We start from the raw sequence: 19,219 nt of genomic DNA on the forward strand, positions 1-19,219 counted from the left end.
TAAGAAAAAAAAATGTCATGAAGAACCTAGGGGTAAGACAGGAATAAGGACACAGACCTACTAGAGAATGGACTTGAGGATATGGGGAGGGGGAAGGGTAAACTGTGACAAAGTGAGAGAGTGGCATGGACATATATACACTACCAAAGGTAAGGTAGATAGCTAGTGGGAAGCAGCCACATAGCATAGGGAGATCAGCTCGGTGCTTTGTGACCGCCTGGAGAGGTGGGATGGGGAGGGTGGGAGGGAGGGAGACGCAAGAGGGAAGAGAGATGGGAACATATGTATATGTATAACTGATTCACTTTGTTATAAAGCAGAAAGTAACACACCATTGTAAAGCAATTATACTCCAATAAAAATGTTAAAAAAAAAAAAAATGAGCCCTGGGGAGCCAGCTCCTCTGAAACGCCTATGGTCGGCTGCCCTAAATCTCCACCAGCTTGTTCCTTCCCCGCTGTGCAGTCAGTAAGGGCTCCTAACTGGAGGCTGACCCATGGGGTAGGAAAGCCTGGGCTCTGGTGTAAGACTGACCTAGCCTCAGAAGCCAGCTTCTGCACCTATTGGTTGTGTGACTTTTAGCAAACACTTATCCTCTCTGAACCTCTTAGAAAACAGGGGCAAAGGAAACTACATTTCAGAGTCATGAATGATGTATGTCAAGGAAAAAACAGCAGGGGCTTATTCAATGTGTCATAGATATTATTTTTCATAAGGTCCTTGAAGGAAGGAACTGTGTCTTATTCAAGCTTGTTATCTCCAGGACCTACTGCAGGGTCATAATTTCAAGGACACCAGGAAAGACCCCAGAGTCTTTTCTACCCAATCCCTGATACCTTCAGCTTGAGTGAATAGACAAGTACTTCTATTAAGCTTTAAGCCTTGTCTCCACCTAAAATGTAATGCCTCTCCTGTCCCATCCAAGAATGACTTGATCGTTACTATCAACACTTTAATATGAATGAGTCTCTGTATTTTCCCATCATAAGGTTAGGTTTTCCCTGAGGGTGAGGAGTGAAGCTGGGTGGAGGACAGGTTGCAGGGCACCTGCAGGGTACGCGGTGAAGGGTGAAGGAAGCACCCCTCCAAGGAGACGAGAGGGGTGAAAATAAAGCAGACTCACTGTACCATTTTGGTTTAGAAATGGTCCAGAAAGCTAGCCTTGAACCAGTTGCTGTCACGACCACCCAACGTAAGTTTCCAGACACCACCCCAGACCTGTCCATTGGAATCAGTTGATCATATTTGATTCAATACACATGAGTGTCTCCCTGATATGGGGCCTGGCCTCCACTGGCACAGGTCACACTGTAACTTGGAGCTTTGCTCTTCTGGAGAAGGAATCGCCCATTCTAAGCGCAGAAAGTCTGAGAGCCTGGATTCATCAATATATCCCAATGCCATTGCTTCCTGGCTCTGCACCTCCCACCCTCAAGGCTGGCTTCATGGGTCTGTGCAGCCCTGTAGGGTCCTGTGATCAGAAGGAACTCATTGCCCTTGGCCTAATGCTCTGCAGTCACCATCCAGATAGTCTTAATAAGTTCTTAACAATGGCTTTGCATTTTCATTATTCACTGAGCCCTGCAATTCTGCAGCTGGTCTTTTCCACACTTTACTTACTCTCTCTGCATCTTTGTAACCTCATTTGTGAAACTGGGATAGCCACACCTTCTGGTAGGATGACGGAGGGGTTAAATGAGACAGTATATGTAAAGCCTCCCCCAGAGCAGCTGCTACCCTCCCTCTGATTTTCAAAATCTCACTTGCTTCTCCCCATGATCGCGCGGTCAGCTCAGTAGCCCACGTCATGCCCACTTAACAAAGGGAGAAGCTGGGACTTGGAGCTGCTGAGTGACTTATCCTGGGCCACAGAGCAAATCAGAACAGAAATGGGAGCTTGAACCCTGTCACTGCCTCCTTGGGGGGAATCCTTCCGGGGTCCAGCAGGTGTCCACCCACCCTTGGTTTGGCCAAGGGACCAGATGACCAGTGGCGCAGGGGGGGATCACTTTGGGCCTGCACTTGGGGTTGGCAGGGTCTGAAGACCCAGAAGGCAGCACAGTTCCCACCTCACTCCTCGGAGAATGAATCCCATTCTCAGCCAAGGGGGGGGGTCAACCCTGGAGACCTGCAGGCCCCAGGGTGGTGGTCCCTACCTACCCCTCAAAAGACTCACCTTGGGCACCCTTGTTGGCTAGGATTAACCCCTTCTCTGCTTTCTTCTTCTTCTTCTTCAGCTTCAGCCCAAACATCTCCTTTCTGAAAAAAAAAGAAAAATTAAAAAATACAGTGATAATTACTTTGACTCATTCAGACATGTTAAGAGAAAATACACACAGGCGCGCGCGCGCACACACACACAAACACACACACACACACTGAGTTCTTCTTCTGGAAGCTGACCATCCTCCTAAACCACCCAGGATGGGCATCAAAAGACAAGTATCAGGATGACCCAACATGCTCTCCAGACTCTTACAGAAACCACAAAACCCCCTCCTAAACAGAAATCCTGAGGTCCACCTAGAACCACAACAAAACTAATAACACTAGCTGTTTTCTTCTCCATTTCTCTTTACTCAGCTGTGCCAGGCATTCAAAACAAATGATATCATTTAATCGTCACAGAAACCCTCTCCTATCCATCTTGCAGATGAGGGGCCAAGGCCCAGAGAGGGTAAGTAAAGTTTCCAAGGTCACACAGCTCTTAAGTGTCAGAGCTACCCCTGGAACCAGGCCTGTCTGATTTTAGAGCCCAGGCTCTAACCACAGGGTCACCTGAGCAGAATGAACACCCTCTCCACAGCTGAGCACCAGACCATTTCTAAGGTCAAGAGGCTCTGGGATTTACTAAGGTCACTCCACAAGTGCACAGCTCAGCTGACATGTAGTATATGCCCAGAATGTTAGCTATTATTATTATTATTATTAGCCATGAGCAGGAAGCTGTTTGGGGGCCTCCTCCTCAGCCCTGGAAAGGGGCCCAGTCTGTTGTTTCTAACTGACACCAGGAGCATCCCGACCCTCTGCCAGCCTGCTGAGAGAATCCATTTCTGGAGCTGCGCAGAAGGATGGAAGGTCAGAAAAAGTTCTGGCTTTGAGTCGGGCAGGCTGATGGGGTGGCCTTTGGAGACGGGAAGAAGAGGAACAGGGACGGAATGGAGGAGAAGGGAGGCGAGAGCAGCAAAGGCTCGGACCCTCTCAGCGAGTATCCTGCAGTCCTGAGCAATGTGAGGACAGTGGCAGAACAACTGAAGTTTTCCATTTTCTTACATATTTAGGACTTAAGAGTGCATGGACTGCAGTGGCCAAGATCAGGGCCTCCACAGCCAGACTGCCTGGGTTCTAATCCCAGCACCATCTCTGCGACCTTGAACAGGTCACTTAACCTCTCAAAACTCCAGGGTCCTCATGTGTAAATGAGATAACAAATGTAAAGCATTTAGCCCAGTACCTGAAACAAACTAGTTGCTCAATAAATGTTAGCTATTCTTGTTATTATTTGAAGAGATAAGGTTAGAACTAATGAGAGGAAGCTACTAGGAGACATATGTCCCCTCCATTCACTTATTTATTTATTTCCTTATTTGTTTATTTATTCTTTTCATGTCCTGCCTTGATCCAGATGAGGAATTAAGGAACCTTCCTCATTGATGCTGCCTGAACAGTGGAATGCACTGCACTGGGTGGAAGTGAGTTCCCAGTTCCTGGAGATGTGCAAGCAGAGACCTAAGGACCACTGGTAAAAGATGTTGTAGAGAGGACAAACATCAAAAGCAGGGGGCACTGGCCTAGGGGACTCCAGGGGTCCTTTGAGATCCTGAAATACAGTAGAATGATGGAAAGAATGGGTTCTGAATTTATAAGCAGCTCATGCAGCTCAATAACAAAAAAACAAAAAACCCAATCCAAAAATGGGCAGAAGACCTAAATAGACGTTTCTCCAAAGAAGATATACAGACTGCCAACAAACACATGAAAGAATGCTCAACATCATTAATCATTAGAGAAATGTAAATCAAAACTACAATGAGATATCATCTCACACCAGTCAGAATGGCCATCATCAAAAAATCTAGAAACAATAAACGCTGGAGAGGGTGTGGAGAAAAGGGAACCCTCTTGCACTGTTGGTGGGAATGTGAATTGATACAGCCACTGTGGAGAACAGTATGGAGGTTCCGTAAAAAACTACAAATAGAACTACCATATGACCCAGCAATCCCACTACTGGGCATATACCCTGACAAAACCATAATTCAGAAAGAGTCATGTACCAAAATGTTCACTGCAGCTCTATTTACAATAGCCCGGAGATGGAAACAACCTAAATGTCCATCATCAGATGAATGGATAAAGAAGATGTGGCACATATATACAATGGAATATTACTCAGCCATAAAAAGAAACGAAACTGAGCTATTTGTAATGAGGCGGATAGACCTAGTGTCTGTCATACAGAGTGAAGTAAGTCAGAAAGAGAAAGACAAATACCGTATGCTAACACATATATATGGAATTTAAGAAAAAAAAAATGAAGAACCTAGGGGTAAGACAGGAATAAAGACACAGACCTACTAGAGAATGGACTTGAGGATATGGGGAGGGGGAAGGGTAAGCTGTGACAAAGCGAGAGAGAGGCATGGACATATATACACTACCAAACGTAAGGTAGATAGCTAGTGGGAAGCAGCTGCATAGCACAGGGAGATCAGCTCGGTGCTTTGTGACCGCCTGGAGGGGTGGGAGGGAGACACAAGAGGGAAGAGATATGGGGACATATGTATATGTATAACTGATTCACTTTGTTATAAAGCAGAAACTAACACACCATTGTAAAGCAATTACACTCCAATAAAGATGTAAAAAAAAAAAAAAAGAATGGGTTCTGGAACCACCCAGACATGGTCGGATTGGGTAAGTCACAGCACTTCTCTGAGCCAGTTTCCACCTGAGTACAATGGAGATAAATGACACGGTACATACTTTACAGGATTGTTGTAAGAATATAATGAGGTAAGTAAGCAAAGCACCTAGGACAAAGCAAAGCTGTGATAAGAACATGCTTCTCAGTCTCCCAGGAATCTCAAATACACAAAGGAAATTCCCTTTTTTTCTGAAATTTCTTAAAGGCAATTTCCAATAATAGTTTTTGCTTTCCTGTTTTCAAAGGAGAGTTACCATGCAGAGAGTCCAAGGCCAGTCCCGTCCAGACCCTGAATTACCACTGTGGTCCCCAAGGGCTCCCTGCTGTGATCATTTCAGAGTCAGAATCTGATGTTCCTGGGAAATTGGCAAGCAGGCTCGACAGAGTACTTGAGAAGACTGAGTAACTTCCATCTGGAAACAGGAAGTTGCTACCAGTAAATGACAGTAGCTACCGGAGGGAGACTTAACACTCCTTTAGGAAGCTGACAGTTCATCACGGATGGCCTCAGCATTCCGAGCCCTCCCATAGGGCAGTGACTGAGGCATGGGGCATGCCACAGGCTACTGTCGTGGGCACGGGAGGAGGGAGAGATGCGCCACCTCTCAGAGTCAGGCACCCCTGCCCCTCCAAAACCAAGAGCTCCTAACCCTGCTGTCCACTAAACCCACCTAAGGAGTTTAAAATATACCAGTGTCCGGAACCACCTTCAGAGATTTTTAATTAATTTGGGAGAAGAACCAGTTCTCAGGAGGTCTGCTCTAGACACAGCTCAGACCCCCTACAGAGGAAGCCAGAAACCTTCCAGTAATGCCCAAAGAATTTACAACCAGCTCTGCTCTCTGGGTGGATTGATGTTTGTTTCACAAACACACAAGGTTGTTTGCTTGAAACTCTGAGTCAGTTATCAAGGGCACTCCCAGCATGACTCCCAGTGTGAAAAGATTTCTTGATGAAAATTGATTTCTTCTCCTCAGCCCCGTGCCATCCACAGTAGAGAGGGCACAGCTCGCCAGCCCTGAAAGATCTTGCCACTGGCAGATTGCACAGCCCAGGGTAAATTGGAGACACAAGACTCAGCTCAGGGCCCTGCTTGAAGCCACCTGTTAGCTCCAGAATCGGGGGCTGCATGCTTAAATCAGATGAACATGTTTCATTCTCACATGACACAATATTTCTTATCAAATCCACAGGGTGATGTTAAAAAAGGAAACAATGCTTATACAATGTAAAACATGCTATAAAGTATTACAATGTTGATGACAAGAAAACATGCTACAATATTCCCCTGAGTGAGTTTTGAAGGTTTTAAACATGCTTTGACACTCAGCAAGTGCCAGGAATACCATGTTACATACATAAGCTCCTAGGATCCCCACCACGTACCACGAGGAGGATGCTATTATTATCCACTTTTACAAATAAGAGTTTGTCGGGGTTCCCAGCCAGTATTTTGGGATCAACCAGTAAAGCAGGAAGACTTACCTGGTAAGTCTTCAAGGCAGTTGCCATCGTACCGGCCCCCCTCTCCAGTTTGCCGAGGATTCCGGCATGGGAACCTCCTGCCCCACTTCAAAGAAAGGATGGAACTCTCCAGTTTAGGGTCTACTGAATCTCCTCCCAGGGCCACCCCAAGATAAGTCAAGAGACACACAGCAACCCCCATACCACCCTGGTCTCCTCAGGGCGAAAGCTACCATGACTCCGATATCTACATCCAAACAGCGAGAGCATTAAACAGTGCGCATGTTTAACTTGCTTCCACACATCTGTTCAAGGCGGCGTTGCTTCACGTTGAGCCCAGGGCTCGCACTGCCAGGGAGGCAGCCAGCCTGGCACACAGAAAGAGGAGCCCAGCAACTAGAGTTTGGGTCTCATCAATGACACTTTCTAGCTATGTCACTGCAGCTGGCCACAGGACTTCTCGGAGCTCCAGGCTCCTATTCTGCAGGAAGTGGTGGTAAAGTTAACACTGCTTTTCTCACTGGGATATTGTGTATGTCACCTCATTGAACCCTCATGCTGAACTGCTCTAAGCTCTACAAATAGCAACTTTACTGTCATGTCCACGGCTCAGGGGAGCCGAGATCAGGAAATCGCTCACAACCATGGTCACCTTGTGGTTTTCCTCTTGTGTCACCAGATTCCCCTTCTGGAATCACCTTTTCTACCTTCAGTGCAGAAGAGAAGCAGCTCAGGCCAAGAGGCCAAACACTAAGTTAATTGCATCAATGGATGTGACCAGTACCGGCCCCTGCTACTCTCCTTCCCAGATAAGAAGACTCAGGTCACCTCTGCACCTCACCCTCCAGTTCCACTCATAACATCCAGTGTGGGGAAAAAAAAAAAAACACTTTGGGGCTTCCCTGGTGGCACAGTGGTTAATAATCCACCTGCCAATGCAGGGGAGACGGGTTCGAGTCCCGGTCCGGGAAGATCCCACATACCGCGGAGCAACAAAGCCCGTGCACCACAACTACTGAGCCTGCGCTCTAGAGCCCGTGAGCCACAACTACTAAAGCCCACGTGCCACAACTACTGAAGCCCATGCACCTAGAGCCCGTGCTCCGCAACAAGAGAAGCCACCGCAATGAGAAGCCCGTGCACTGCAACAAAGAGTAGCCCCTGCTCACCACAACTAGAGAAAGCCAGCGCGCAGCAACAAAGACCCAACACAGCCAAAATAGATAGATAAATAAAATAAATTTATATTTAAAAAAAACAACCACTTTGATTTGTGAATTTCTTTATATGGGAACTCTTTAAAAAATATATATTTAATAAAATTCCTTTATCAGAAGAATGGATTTGCAGGTAATCAAGTCTATCCTAAAAAACAAAACAAAATCAAGCCTTATCACCATGTTGAGGTTATCCAGAGAGCCTTGGGTAAATTTCCCACTGCCTGCTAGGAAATACCTTCTTGGGTATATGCTATCTGTGTACTCATCTTACTTCTAGGACTGACATATATTTATTAAAGGCAAACCAGCAAACATAGAAACAGCCATAATGTGGGCTTTGACAGAAGATTGTTAAAATATAAATCTATGTGACATCTTGCCTTGTCAAGACTCCGAAACTTTTTTCCTCTCTGCCCATGATCGTCCCATTACTGCTCTCCTGATCATATCCGTTTACTTAGGGCAATGATGGTCAACTTTGGCTGTACATCAGATTCACGTGAGGGAGCATTCTAAAACTATCTCCCACACTACGGCCAGATCCTATCCCAGAGAGTCTGAGTTCATTGGTCAGCACCAGGGCCAAGCTGCAGTAGTTTTTTAAGTTCCCCAGGTGATTCTAAAGTGCAGCAGGGTTGCAAACCCCTGTGGCTAAGTAATCAGTGCCAATGAGCTGTGTTCTCAAAGACATATATATATATATATATTTGTGTGTGTGTGTGTGTGGTACGCGGGCCTCTCACTGTTGTGGCCTCTCCCGTTGCGGAGCACAGGCTCTGGACGCGCAGGCTCAGTGGCCATGGCTCACGGGCCCAGCCGCTCCGCGGCATGTGGGATCTTCCTGGACTGGGGCATGAACCTGTGTCCCCTGCATCGGCAGGCGGACTCTCAACCACTGCGCCACCAGGGAAGCCCAGTCCACTTCTTACCTATCACTTTGTCTCTCACTAAATTCTTTCTGAGACGAGACATCAAGGACTTCAAATTCACTGGGAACACTCCCCCATCCCTTCAATCTGAGGGGCTCCATTTCTATCTGTTTTATATATTAAGTTGTAAAGTTTGAAAACCACTCATCAAGGCTAACCTACTCGTTTGGCCAGTAAGGAAACTGAGACCCAGAAAGAAACTAGGAACCAAATCAAGATCATATACCTGTTTATTGAAACTGCTGGGACTTCTGGGTGCCCATTTATCCTGTGTTCACCCCCCAGAAATGCTAAGACCTCAGCAAGCATGGACCTCCACAGCCCTCCCTCTCCAAACCCAGGCCGGGGGAACTCTTGATAACAGACACACCTCAAATCCCGTTCATTCAAAAATGGACTTTTTCCTTCCATAGAGCTCTACTTCAGAACCCCTGTGCATTACAGAAAATGCTCCAAGGGGTTAAACCAGACGGGCAGGTATCTCCCAGGAAATGCCCTTTCTGCTGTGTCTGCCCGGCAGCTCCCTATCTCTGTTTGAAATCCAGAGCCCAAGGCTGATCTGCAAACACAGCAGCTCAGAGCAGATCCTGAGAGGAGGGGCCTCCAGGGTGTTTTATTCCAAGTCAGGTAGCCACAGGTAGGTCAAGGCTCAAAGAAACTCCAGCTCCAGACAGTGCCAAAGCCCTGGATACTTTCTAGCCACCGTCCAGCCATCAAAGTTGGATTTTTAATTATTTCACCATCCCCTACTCATTTGCAGTAATGAATATGTTTTCACTTTACTTGGGGCCAGTTCTAGATACTTTTACAAGTATTATCCTATTTAAGTCCCACATCAGCCCTCAGAGGTAGGTACTATCACTGTGCCCAATGTACAGATGGTGAAACTGAGCCACAGAGGGGCTGGTAAGTGCTGGGATTTGAACCAAGGCCACCTGCCCTCAGAGCCTGTGCTCTCAGGCCCTCCAGCCTGCTCTCTGTGGCATTTCATTGGGACTTGTAGTCTGAGGTTATTTCAAAGACGTCAAGTTTAGAAAGGAGACAAATAAAAAGAAGGCATTTTGGTGGATCAGATGCTTCAGAAGTCATTGCCTGGAGTGTGTTGAATAGTGGCTGCCCAAAATATACACATTTGGGAAACTGTGAATGTGCCCTTATTTGCAAAAAAGAGTCTTTGCAAATGTAATTAAGTTAAAGATCTCAGGATGAGATCATTCTGGATTACATGAGTGGGTGTTAAACCCAAAGGCAAGTGTTCTTACAAGAAACAGAAAAGAAGACACACAGAGAAGGCCATGTGAAGACAGAGGCAGAGATCGGAATGATGTGACCACAAGCCGAGAAATGCCTGGAGCCACCAGAAGCTGGAAGAGGCAAAGAAGGATTCTCTCCCAGAGCCTTCAGACGGAGCATAATCCTCTCAGCACCTTGGTTTCAGACTTCTGGCCTCCAGAACTGGGAGAGGATACATTTCTGTTGTTCTAAGCCTCCCAGTTTGTGGTCATTTGTATGGCAGCACCAAGGAACTGATCCACTGCCCTTTGTTACTTCCTCTTGCGCTTTTTTTTAAATTTAAATTAATTAATTTTGGCTGTGTTGGGTGTTCGTTGCTGCGTGCGGGCTTCCTCTAGTTGCGGCGAGCAGGGGCTACTCTTCGTTGAGGTGCGCGGGCTCCTCACTGTGGTGGCTTCTCTTGCTGCGGAGCACAGGCTCTAGGTGCGTGGGCATCAGTAGTTGTGACTTGCGGGCTTAGTTGCTCCACGGCATGGATCTTCCCGGACCAGGGATCAGACCCGTGTCCCCTGCATTGGCAGGTGGATTCTTAACTGCTGCGCCACCAGGGAAGTCCCCCTCTTGCACTTCTTAATGGCACCACAGGAAAGGAAAGAAAGTGGGTGCACTCCACTGAGCCCCTCATGGGGAAGAATGGGAAGTTGACGCCTGTGGGCCAGGCAGTGGTGTAAGAGCCTCCAAGGGGCAGGACAGCAAGGCAGGAAGGCAGGGGGGTGGGGAGAAGGTTTTGCAAGTGAGGACTGAGCAGGTTACAGAGTAGCTCACAAGGCAGCCTCGTTCAACATCCACAACTGAGCTCAATGTCTCCAGAGAAATGGGCCTTGGCTCAGGGGTTCACAGATGGGGCACAGGCTTCCTGAAGCATCCCACCTCCCGTTTTTGGTCATCATAGATTTGACCCCAATCAGAAGCAAAGATGTCAGAGATTACTGAGCCCCAACCTTACACGTTACAAAAGGGGAAAATGATGACTAAAGAGGTGATGTGGTCTGAGGTCGCATAGCCAATCATGGAACCGTCAGAGCTGGAACCTTGTCTCCTGATTCCTGAGCCATTCAAGGGAACCAAACCTCCTCCTCTTGTCTGATCTGTTCTTCACAAAAGAAGATCCTGTGGCAACTCTTTTCTGAGCTCAACAGCCCCAGGGGTCCCCAAGTGTTCTCTAGCTAAAGCTCAAATCCCTCCTCCTAGGGTTTAAGTTTATTTCTCCTTGTTTGCAGAATGACAGCCTTGCCATGTGGCTGCTATGTCTGGCTCAGATACAAGTACACATCATAACAACAGAAGTCATCTGGCTGCACAGTACACACTCAATCATAAACGTTTGCTGGCTGCTCATCGCAGGGAAAAACCAAATGGACAGCCCCGCAGCCTTATTTCTCTACTTCATCTCGTACTGCCTGCTCTCTCTGCTCCGACCACACCACCTTCCTTCAGCAACTTGACTGAAACATGCCCTTCCTTCAGGGTCTTTGCACATGCTCTTCTCTGTGCCTAGAATCCATATGCCCTCCCACACCTCTTTGCCCCATTAACTCCATCCCATCCCTTAGAAAGATGTCACTTAACATCACAAGGACACTGATGTATATAAAACTGATGACTAATAAGAACCTGCTGTATAAAAAAATAAATAAAATAAAAAACATCACAAAGGGCTTCCCTGGTGGCACAGTGGTTGAGAGTCTGCCTGCCGATGCAGGGGACACGGGTTCGTGCCCCGGTCCGGGAGGATCCCACATGCCGCGGAGCGGCTGGGCCCGTGAGCCATGGCCGCTGAGCCTGCGCGTCCGGAGCCTGTGCTCCGCAACGGGAGAGGCCACAACAGTGAGAGGCCCGCGTACCGCAAAAAAAAAACCAAAAAAAACAAAAAAAAAACATCACAAGGACTTCCCTGAAGCTCCCCTTCCCCCGCCCCCTCCCACAGGCTCAGCAAGTCCTCACATTCCCCGTGATTTTTCTTTTCATCACTTATCATAGTTTGTCATTTTATTTTTACATGATTTTTTTTACGAGTGTCCATTAGACCAAAAGTTCCATTAGGACAGGAACTCTCTCTAGTTGATTCACCACTGTCTTCCCTGCACCCAGCATTAATTGTGCACCCTGCACAAACATTAATTGAACAAAATGCTGAGCTGGTGCAAAGAAATGTACAAAGAAGGAATAGACAAAACTGCCACCTCTCAGGAAAGTAGAACCAAACAGATGAGCGACAGTCACCTCTTTAAGAAATTACCCAGTCACACATCATCCCTGCTACTCCACTTACCCTGTTTCCTGTGCTTGCCCCTTAACCATTTTAGCCCCAACTGATACTTCTCCAAAAGGGGGAAAGGATGAGTTGGTAAAACTCAAAGGGGCCAACAGGGTAACTGATATACAGCTCTGGAAAATGAACTTCAGAGGAGTGTTGCTGTACAATTGTCTAGAATGCAGATTGGGAATTGTCTTAACAATTCAGTTAGCTTCAGAATTATTTTAGAAATTCTCAAAAGAGAGACTATATTGCAAAGCAAGAAGATTATGAAACTCTCCTCCAACCTTCCGCGCTCTGGGAAGAGAAATAACCCTTTGCAAGAAGCTGCTACGTCCATTCCAGATGCAAGTGCAGATCACATCAGCAGAAATCATCCTCCACCCTCCCCCATGCTTTGCATCCTGCCATGTGGCCTCTGCCAGAGGGAATAAATTTCAGCGTCTACAATCTTTATCCCACATACCGTCTTAGTCATGGAGTGTTTCTTTGGAGAACTCATAACAGTTGTTATCATGATTCAACAAACACTTACTCATTACCTGTTAGATGCCCAGCACTGCAGTGGGCCTGTGGGAAGTTCAGAGCAATGAGGGAAAAGGCAGTGTGATGTGGTCAAGGGGCACAATGGCTTTCTAGCAGCTAATACACTTGAAAAGGCTTCAGCCACTCCATCATAATATTCTTTCTTATTTCTAGAATGCTTCGTAGATTACAAAGAACTTTCATGTACCATTATGTGTCACGGCAGCTATGTGACATAGAAAGGTTTCCCTGCTACTTGGTAGATTAATCATCTAGGTTCCAGAACCTGGAATGACTTACTCAAGTCTCCATGGCTAAAAAGGGGCCAAAGCTAGAAATTGTGGCAGTCATGAAAAAGTGCCACTCAGATCTCTGGCTGCATGAAGCATAGTTGACTGACCGCCCCAGCTCCTATAACTCTCGATTCACTACTGTGTCACACGAGGCCATGCTGCCCATGGGCTGCTCCCAGCAAATGACTAACCACAGCAAGTGAACTAATCCTGCAAGACATGGGATGCGTCTAACGGATAACTTAGGCCACAAGGCTCCCTCCTGACCTGGAGGAAACTGTTTTAGAAGAATCTTCCTACCCAATTTCCCTTCCTTCCTGCTCTCCATCACAAGGGTCAAATTTGCATCGTGGTCTGAAGACTCTCTGCTTTCTCCTACTCCTTCCTCTTTGTCCTTCCCACGCATTTCCCCAAATAAATCTTGAGCACGTCAATCCCATCTTGGAATCTGCTCTTTGGAGGTACCACCCCAACAGAACTCTAAATCCAGACTTTATCATTCACAAATGGACCTTCCACAAATAAAGAGATTCCATTTGGAAATATATTTGGAAAATGCTGGAGTTACCCCAGTTTTACAGGGCTTCTTAGATTCAACAGTACGCTTACATGAAATAAGACTCCTCAAAAGCATGAAAGTACCACAGAATCGAGTGGCTCCCAACCTGATTTGACAGCAAAACTTTTTAATTCAGTTCCCCTGAATTGGAGACAGGCAGACGGAATGCAGATCACAATCTGAGAAATCCTGCTAACAAGTAGACACCCTCCAACAAGTGGACACCTATCCTTTCCTCAGCCTTGCTAAAAAGCCTCAAAAGGATGGTTTGATATTCCCTTCTCTTGCTATACCCAAATGGATGTGCAATAATACTGCCAGACTGAAAAAGCAAGGGACCCAGGCAACCCTCAATGTCATCGTCCCTGGAAGAATAGGAAATTAATTATCCTTTACATTAAAGCTTTGCTCCTATTTTTAGCAAATGGTTTGATTGTGATTATTTAAAATAGGTGTCATCTTTAAGAGACAGGTGAACTGAATAAGATAGGAAACGTACACAGTGGACTCTAAATCGTCTGTAGGTCTTGATACTGGACCTATTATTACGGGCATTACTCTGTTGTTTTAATTGATATTAAAATGTTTCTACTCAATGTTGAAAGTCAGTGGTTGTACCTAACTCTCCTTCATGATTCAACAATTGAATGAAAAGGGAATAAATCCACTGATACAAATTGGGCTACAGCTTTTCTGTAAACTTCCCAGAGATGCAGAAGCTAAGCACATTTGAAGCTTAGTGGGAAAAGGCATTTCTATGTACCAACGAGGTGTTCCCTGTGTAAACAGTTAGGTGAGAGTCATCTGAAAGGCCAAATTAGGGTCACTTAAGGCACAAGAGACCTAAAATGAGTCTACATGGGATTCAGTTTTCCTGAATTCACTGGTGTTCCTTCTTCTCCCTCCCTGAGATGTACAGTAATGGAAAGAAGATGTTCTTGGCAAGAAGGAAAGGGGAAACCAGCTAATTGCTTTTGATCACCCACCATGGAAATGAGAAATAGCAACAGGATTTCAAAAGCGATGAGTCAGCAGAAGTCACCTGGTGGAGAAGGAGAAGAGGGAAAGTAGTTCATGGTAGCGGCAATCAGTCAAAGCAGAGATGGAGTAGCTGAGTCTGCATAATGATCGAGCAATAAATAGCCAAGGGAAGCCTGATGTCTACGGGCTGATGTGAACTCTGAACAGCATACCAGTTCTTGAGCAATGCTTCCGTCCCTAATAATAATAAAAAATAATAATAATGGCAATTATAATGTGAGCATTAATGATATGCCAGGAACTGTGGCGAACACTTTTATATTCTTATCTCATTTCATCCTCAAAACGACTCTGTAAAGTATCTACTATTGTTCCTTAGTTTACAGATAAGGAAACAGATACCCAGAGAGCTTAAGCTGATTTGCCCAGGATCAACCATCCTGCAGGTAGCAGAGCCAATTCTTGTCTCTGACACCTTTGCTCTTAACTTCCACACTTCACTGCTTCACTATCCCATATTCAACGTATCCATAGGACAAGTTCCATTATTGGAGGTAACCTACATGTTATTTTGTTCTGTGCAACAACAACAACAAAAAACCCCAAATCACACTTATACAGCACAGCACAGGGGTATCATCACCAAAACCGTCTACAGGGCAAGTCTCTTTCTGGAAAGTACTATCATGTTGTAAAAGATCCAGGAGAAACAGGCCATCCTCGTTCTACTATTGTTGTACAATGAAAAGGGGATGACTTTGATTCCATGGAACTGTAAAATTCTGATAGATTGAAGTGCATTTGAGAACGGTTACCATCACCCTTGATTTCTTCCCAAGCATACTGAAAGCTCTTAAAGGACAGAGACAAGATATATTTCACTTTTCTTGCCCTCAGCATCCCATCCAGTGTAGGCATCCAATTAATGTTATACAGAAGGTTTTTAAGCTCTGATAGATTATCTATGTCTGCACCCCACAGCCTCTCCCAGACAACAGTGACTTTCCCATGACCCCTTTCTGGAGCTTCAGTGATCAGTTAAGTCCGGTCCAGAACGTGCTGTTTTTTTGCCTAAGTTCTGGGATGTGTTTGCCAGTGCTGAAGTTGGGAAAAGATTTTCACCTTCCTGCTTTTTCTAACACTTTAATCATAAGAGGTTAGATATAACCTGGAAAGTCTTATTCTGCAGAATAAGGAAATGCTCAGAAACCTATGGGAACATGTCGAAAGGACACAGGAGCCAAACTGAAGGGGCTCCCTCTGGCAAAATACGGAACAATTTGGGTATCAAAATCAATAACAAAAGGAAGGGATTATAACACATTAAATAATAATCCAAAAACCCATATTGATACTGAAAAGGGGGAAGTGTTGGGAGAGGAAGAGAGAGGGGAAACCTCTTTTTATACTCAGAGGTAATAAAGGAAAATAAGATTATAGACCACCATTTACCATCCCTAGAGTGATTGCTAATTATCACTAAGAATCATCAGTGGAGGCTAAAAACTGTCCCTGTATCCCCTAAAATCATTGCTTATTCCCCAGCCGTATGTGCCTTGTGTCTGTAACTGGCAAACAGTTCACTACCCTCCTCTTCACAACTGCCCATACTTACTGTGTTAAGTCCCTGGTCTGCTGGGATTATACGAATCTCCAAGGGGAGACAGAGACAGTAATATTTGATAGCACACAATGAATTGTTGACGAGGCCATTTGAAATTTGTGGATGGAAAGAACCTTCCCAGGTTCTGTTCAATTCCATCCTTAAAAAAAAAAAAGAAGTCTCTGCAGCTCCCCAGACAGGCCTTTTCTATGGTGGCCTCTCACAGTGGGTTTGACAGTTGGCAAAAGGATTTGTAAGGAGCTCTTAACTGGAATCCTGCTCTACTAACTGCCTTTTGTCTTTGTAACCCAAGATTTACTTTCTCATACAGGTGTGTACACAGCAAGGGAATGCTAATGGAACCAAGAGAGGTCCAGACATGCTAACTGCCAAGTCAGACCTGCAGCAAACACCCCTCCTCGATCACATGAAGAGGAAGTACATGAAAAGGGAGCTGATTCTTGGGAATGATCTCCTACAAGCCTCTTTCTTAGGAAGGAGGCCAGGCTGGGATAAAACTCACCCACTGACCCTGCAAAGTTTTGGTGAGGCTTTTGGTACACGAGACTGGTTATTCAGGAGGGCAGCCTGCCAGGAGGTTCATGAACCCCCAGATTCAGAAATGCCCATTAACAAATCACTTTCCTCATGGGATTTAAGAAAAGATGTAAAAAATGCCAGCAAGGTCTCCGGAGCCTCAGTGGGAGTGACCAGTGGGTGAGAACAACAGAACCACAGTGGGCTGGGGGCCAGGTGTTGTCTTTGGTCAGCCACCAGCTGAGAAACGTTTCCCACACCAGCCTCAAGGAGGAAGCCCAAGCCAGGCCTCCTCACAAAGGCAGATTGAGACAGGACCTCCCATCTCAGTCTCTGGAGGCCCTTCTCAAATTGCTAAAACCAAGACTAATAAGAATGGCACCTGCCCGTTGAGGTGAGTCTCACCATGTGCCTGGCACTCTGCTGAGTGTTAGACATGCCCCATCGTAGTTTGTCCCAAGGTGACCCCTGAAGTGGGTACAATGTCCTTCCTATTTTAAAGATGAGAAAACTGAGGGGACCTAGAGAGGTGCCCAGGTAAGACCACTCAAACAGTAAGTGGTGGAAAGGGAATTCAAACCGAGGCAGCCAGTCCTTCTTGGAGTCTGTGAGATTAGTCACTGTGCCCTCCAGCCCGAGTCATGGGTGTCCCCCGCTCACTGCTGAGCTCTGCGTCTCCTCCTTCTCTGACTAAGGCCCAGCTGTAATGAATGGCTTCATCCTCTGCCTCCGGAGGAAATATATTAATATAAATACAAATATAAAAATAATACAATATAGCCTCTTATGGCACTGTTAGTTCATTTATTCTTTATAGATAGCAAGGATACATGAGACAAAAAGATAAAACCAGGAAGGGGGGGAAATATGGTTATAAAAATATAAAAGGTCAGGGCTTCCCTGGTGGCGCAGTGGTTGAGAGTCCACCTGCCGATGCAGGGGACACGGGTTCGCGCCGCGGTCCGGGAAGATCCCACATGCCGCGGAGCGGCTGGGCCCGTGAGCCATGGCCGCTGAGCCTGCGCGTCCGGAGCCTGTGCTCCGCAACGGGAGAGGCCACAACAGTGAGAGGCCCGCGTACCACAAAAAAAAAAAGTATTAATCTCTGGGAGTAGGATTTGGGTTAATTTTACTTGCATCTTTATACATTTTTCTGTGTTGTTTTACATTTTAATAAAGGCTGTGTATTATGTTTACAATCAGCAAAACTTGTAAAGTTCTTTTCGTTTTGGAAAAAAAAAAAAAGTATCTGGAACAAGGAGGCTCTTACCAAACACTAGTTAAATGGAAAGTGACTCATGGTCCTTTCGGCACCAGCAGGATTATACAAATGGCATGAATAAATAAAGAGCTGAAGGGCCTTTCTCATGTTATATTGCACCAAAATGCCCTAGTCTGTTCCCTGAGTAAACACCACGGTAGTAATGTTGCTATTGATGTGGCGAGGACCCCAACATCAGTGAAATCCTTCACAGTTTTGAAAGGCTTTTGCTTTCAATGTCTCATTTGACCTTCAAAACCAGATTTGTGACTATTCCCCAAACTAGATTCCCTAAATGTCTGTCCAGCCACTGTTAGGCAGCATTTCCAGGCCGGCGATGGCACAGTTGCTTGTTGGTTGGACAAATGGGTGGGTGGATGGATGGATGGATGGATGGATACTAAAGGAGTGAATTCTTTTCCCTCTTTTACAGACAAGAAAACAGAGAAGCAGAGTTGAAGCAACATGCCTAGGGTGATACAGTTAGTAAACTAGGGTGATACAGTTAGCAAATGATTAACTCAGGGGTTAGAATCATTCTTGTATATGGTTTCTTAATCAGCCCTCTTTTATCAAAATGCACCCACCAAATCTGTTTTCTTTGGGAGGAAACTCTTCACTATCACTGACAGACATATACTTGATAATCAGGGGTGATAGTCAAAATATCAGTGGCATGGGTATTGACCTGTCAGAATGGCACTGGTTCCTGGACACCTCCTGCCATGCCAGGCATTAACCCATTAATTGCTGGATGTAGGTGGTCCTGGGTGTCAGAAGGACATTCAGTGGGCTCAAGACAGGAGCCCACTCAGCCACTGGTATGGAGCTAGTCAGCCACTGGTATGGAACAGTTTCATTATTTTACCAATGAATGCAGCCATACAAGTGCATAACAGCTGGATATAAGCCCTGCCCCAAACCCTCTGCAACACTAAAGTGTTGGTCCCCACGTGAGAAGTTCTGCTCTCTCGCCACTCACGGCACAGACCTTACCCCAGGCACTATTTATAATGCCACTTAAAACCTTCATCCTGACACATCCAATCTGCATGCATAAATGAAATCGAATGCCATTATCCTCTTCTGAAAATTATCCTGAGCCCGACCATGACAGGGGATAAGGGCAGGCACTGGGAGGGAAAGAACGATCACAATGAGGGAGAGGATGAGCTAAAATCTCAAAAAATACAAGACAGCAGCACAGAAGACCAGCCCTCACCATGAACCCAGTTCTCCCTGGACACACACACGCTGTGTAAGTGCGGCTTTGTTCTAGGCACCAGGTAAGATTCTGGAAGACAGACTGTCCCTGACCTCAATCTGTTCAGAGTCCAGGAAGGCAGCAAGAGAGACATTGGAAGTAGCTG

General features: G+C 46.0%; 1 protein-coding gene across 1 annotated transcript in view; it reads right to left on the reverse strand.

Annotated features, from left to right (window-relative positions):
* The window catches only part of FER1L6 (fer-1 like family member 6), a 174,826-nt gene that overhangs the window by 124,400 nt on the left and 31,207 nt on the right, over positions 1 to 19,219 (reverse strand). The window contains exon 2 of the mRNA XM_029222558.1: positions 2,177 to 2,259. Coding sequence (XP_029078391.1) covers positions 2,177 to 2,252 — 76 coding nt within the window. The 5' untranslated portion in view covers positions 2,253 to 2,259. The remainder of the gene's footprint in view (positions 1 to 2,176; positions 2,260 to 19,219) is intronic.

This window comes from Monodon monoceros, unplaced genomic scaffold, assembly GCF_005190385.1.
Source record: "Monodon monoceros isolate NGI ecotype Baffin Bay Population unplaced genomic scaffold, NGI_Narwhal_1 Super_Scaffold_14, whole genome shotgun sequence".
Classification (NCBI taxonomy): domain Eukaryota; kingdom Metazoa; phylum Chordata; class Mammalia; order Artiodactyla; family Monodontidae; genus Monodon; species Monodon monoceros.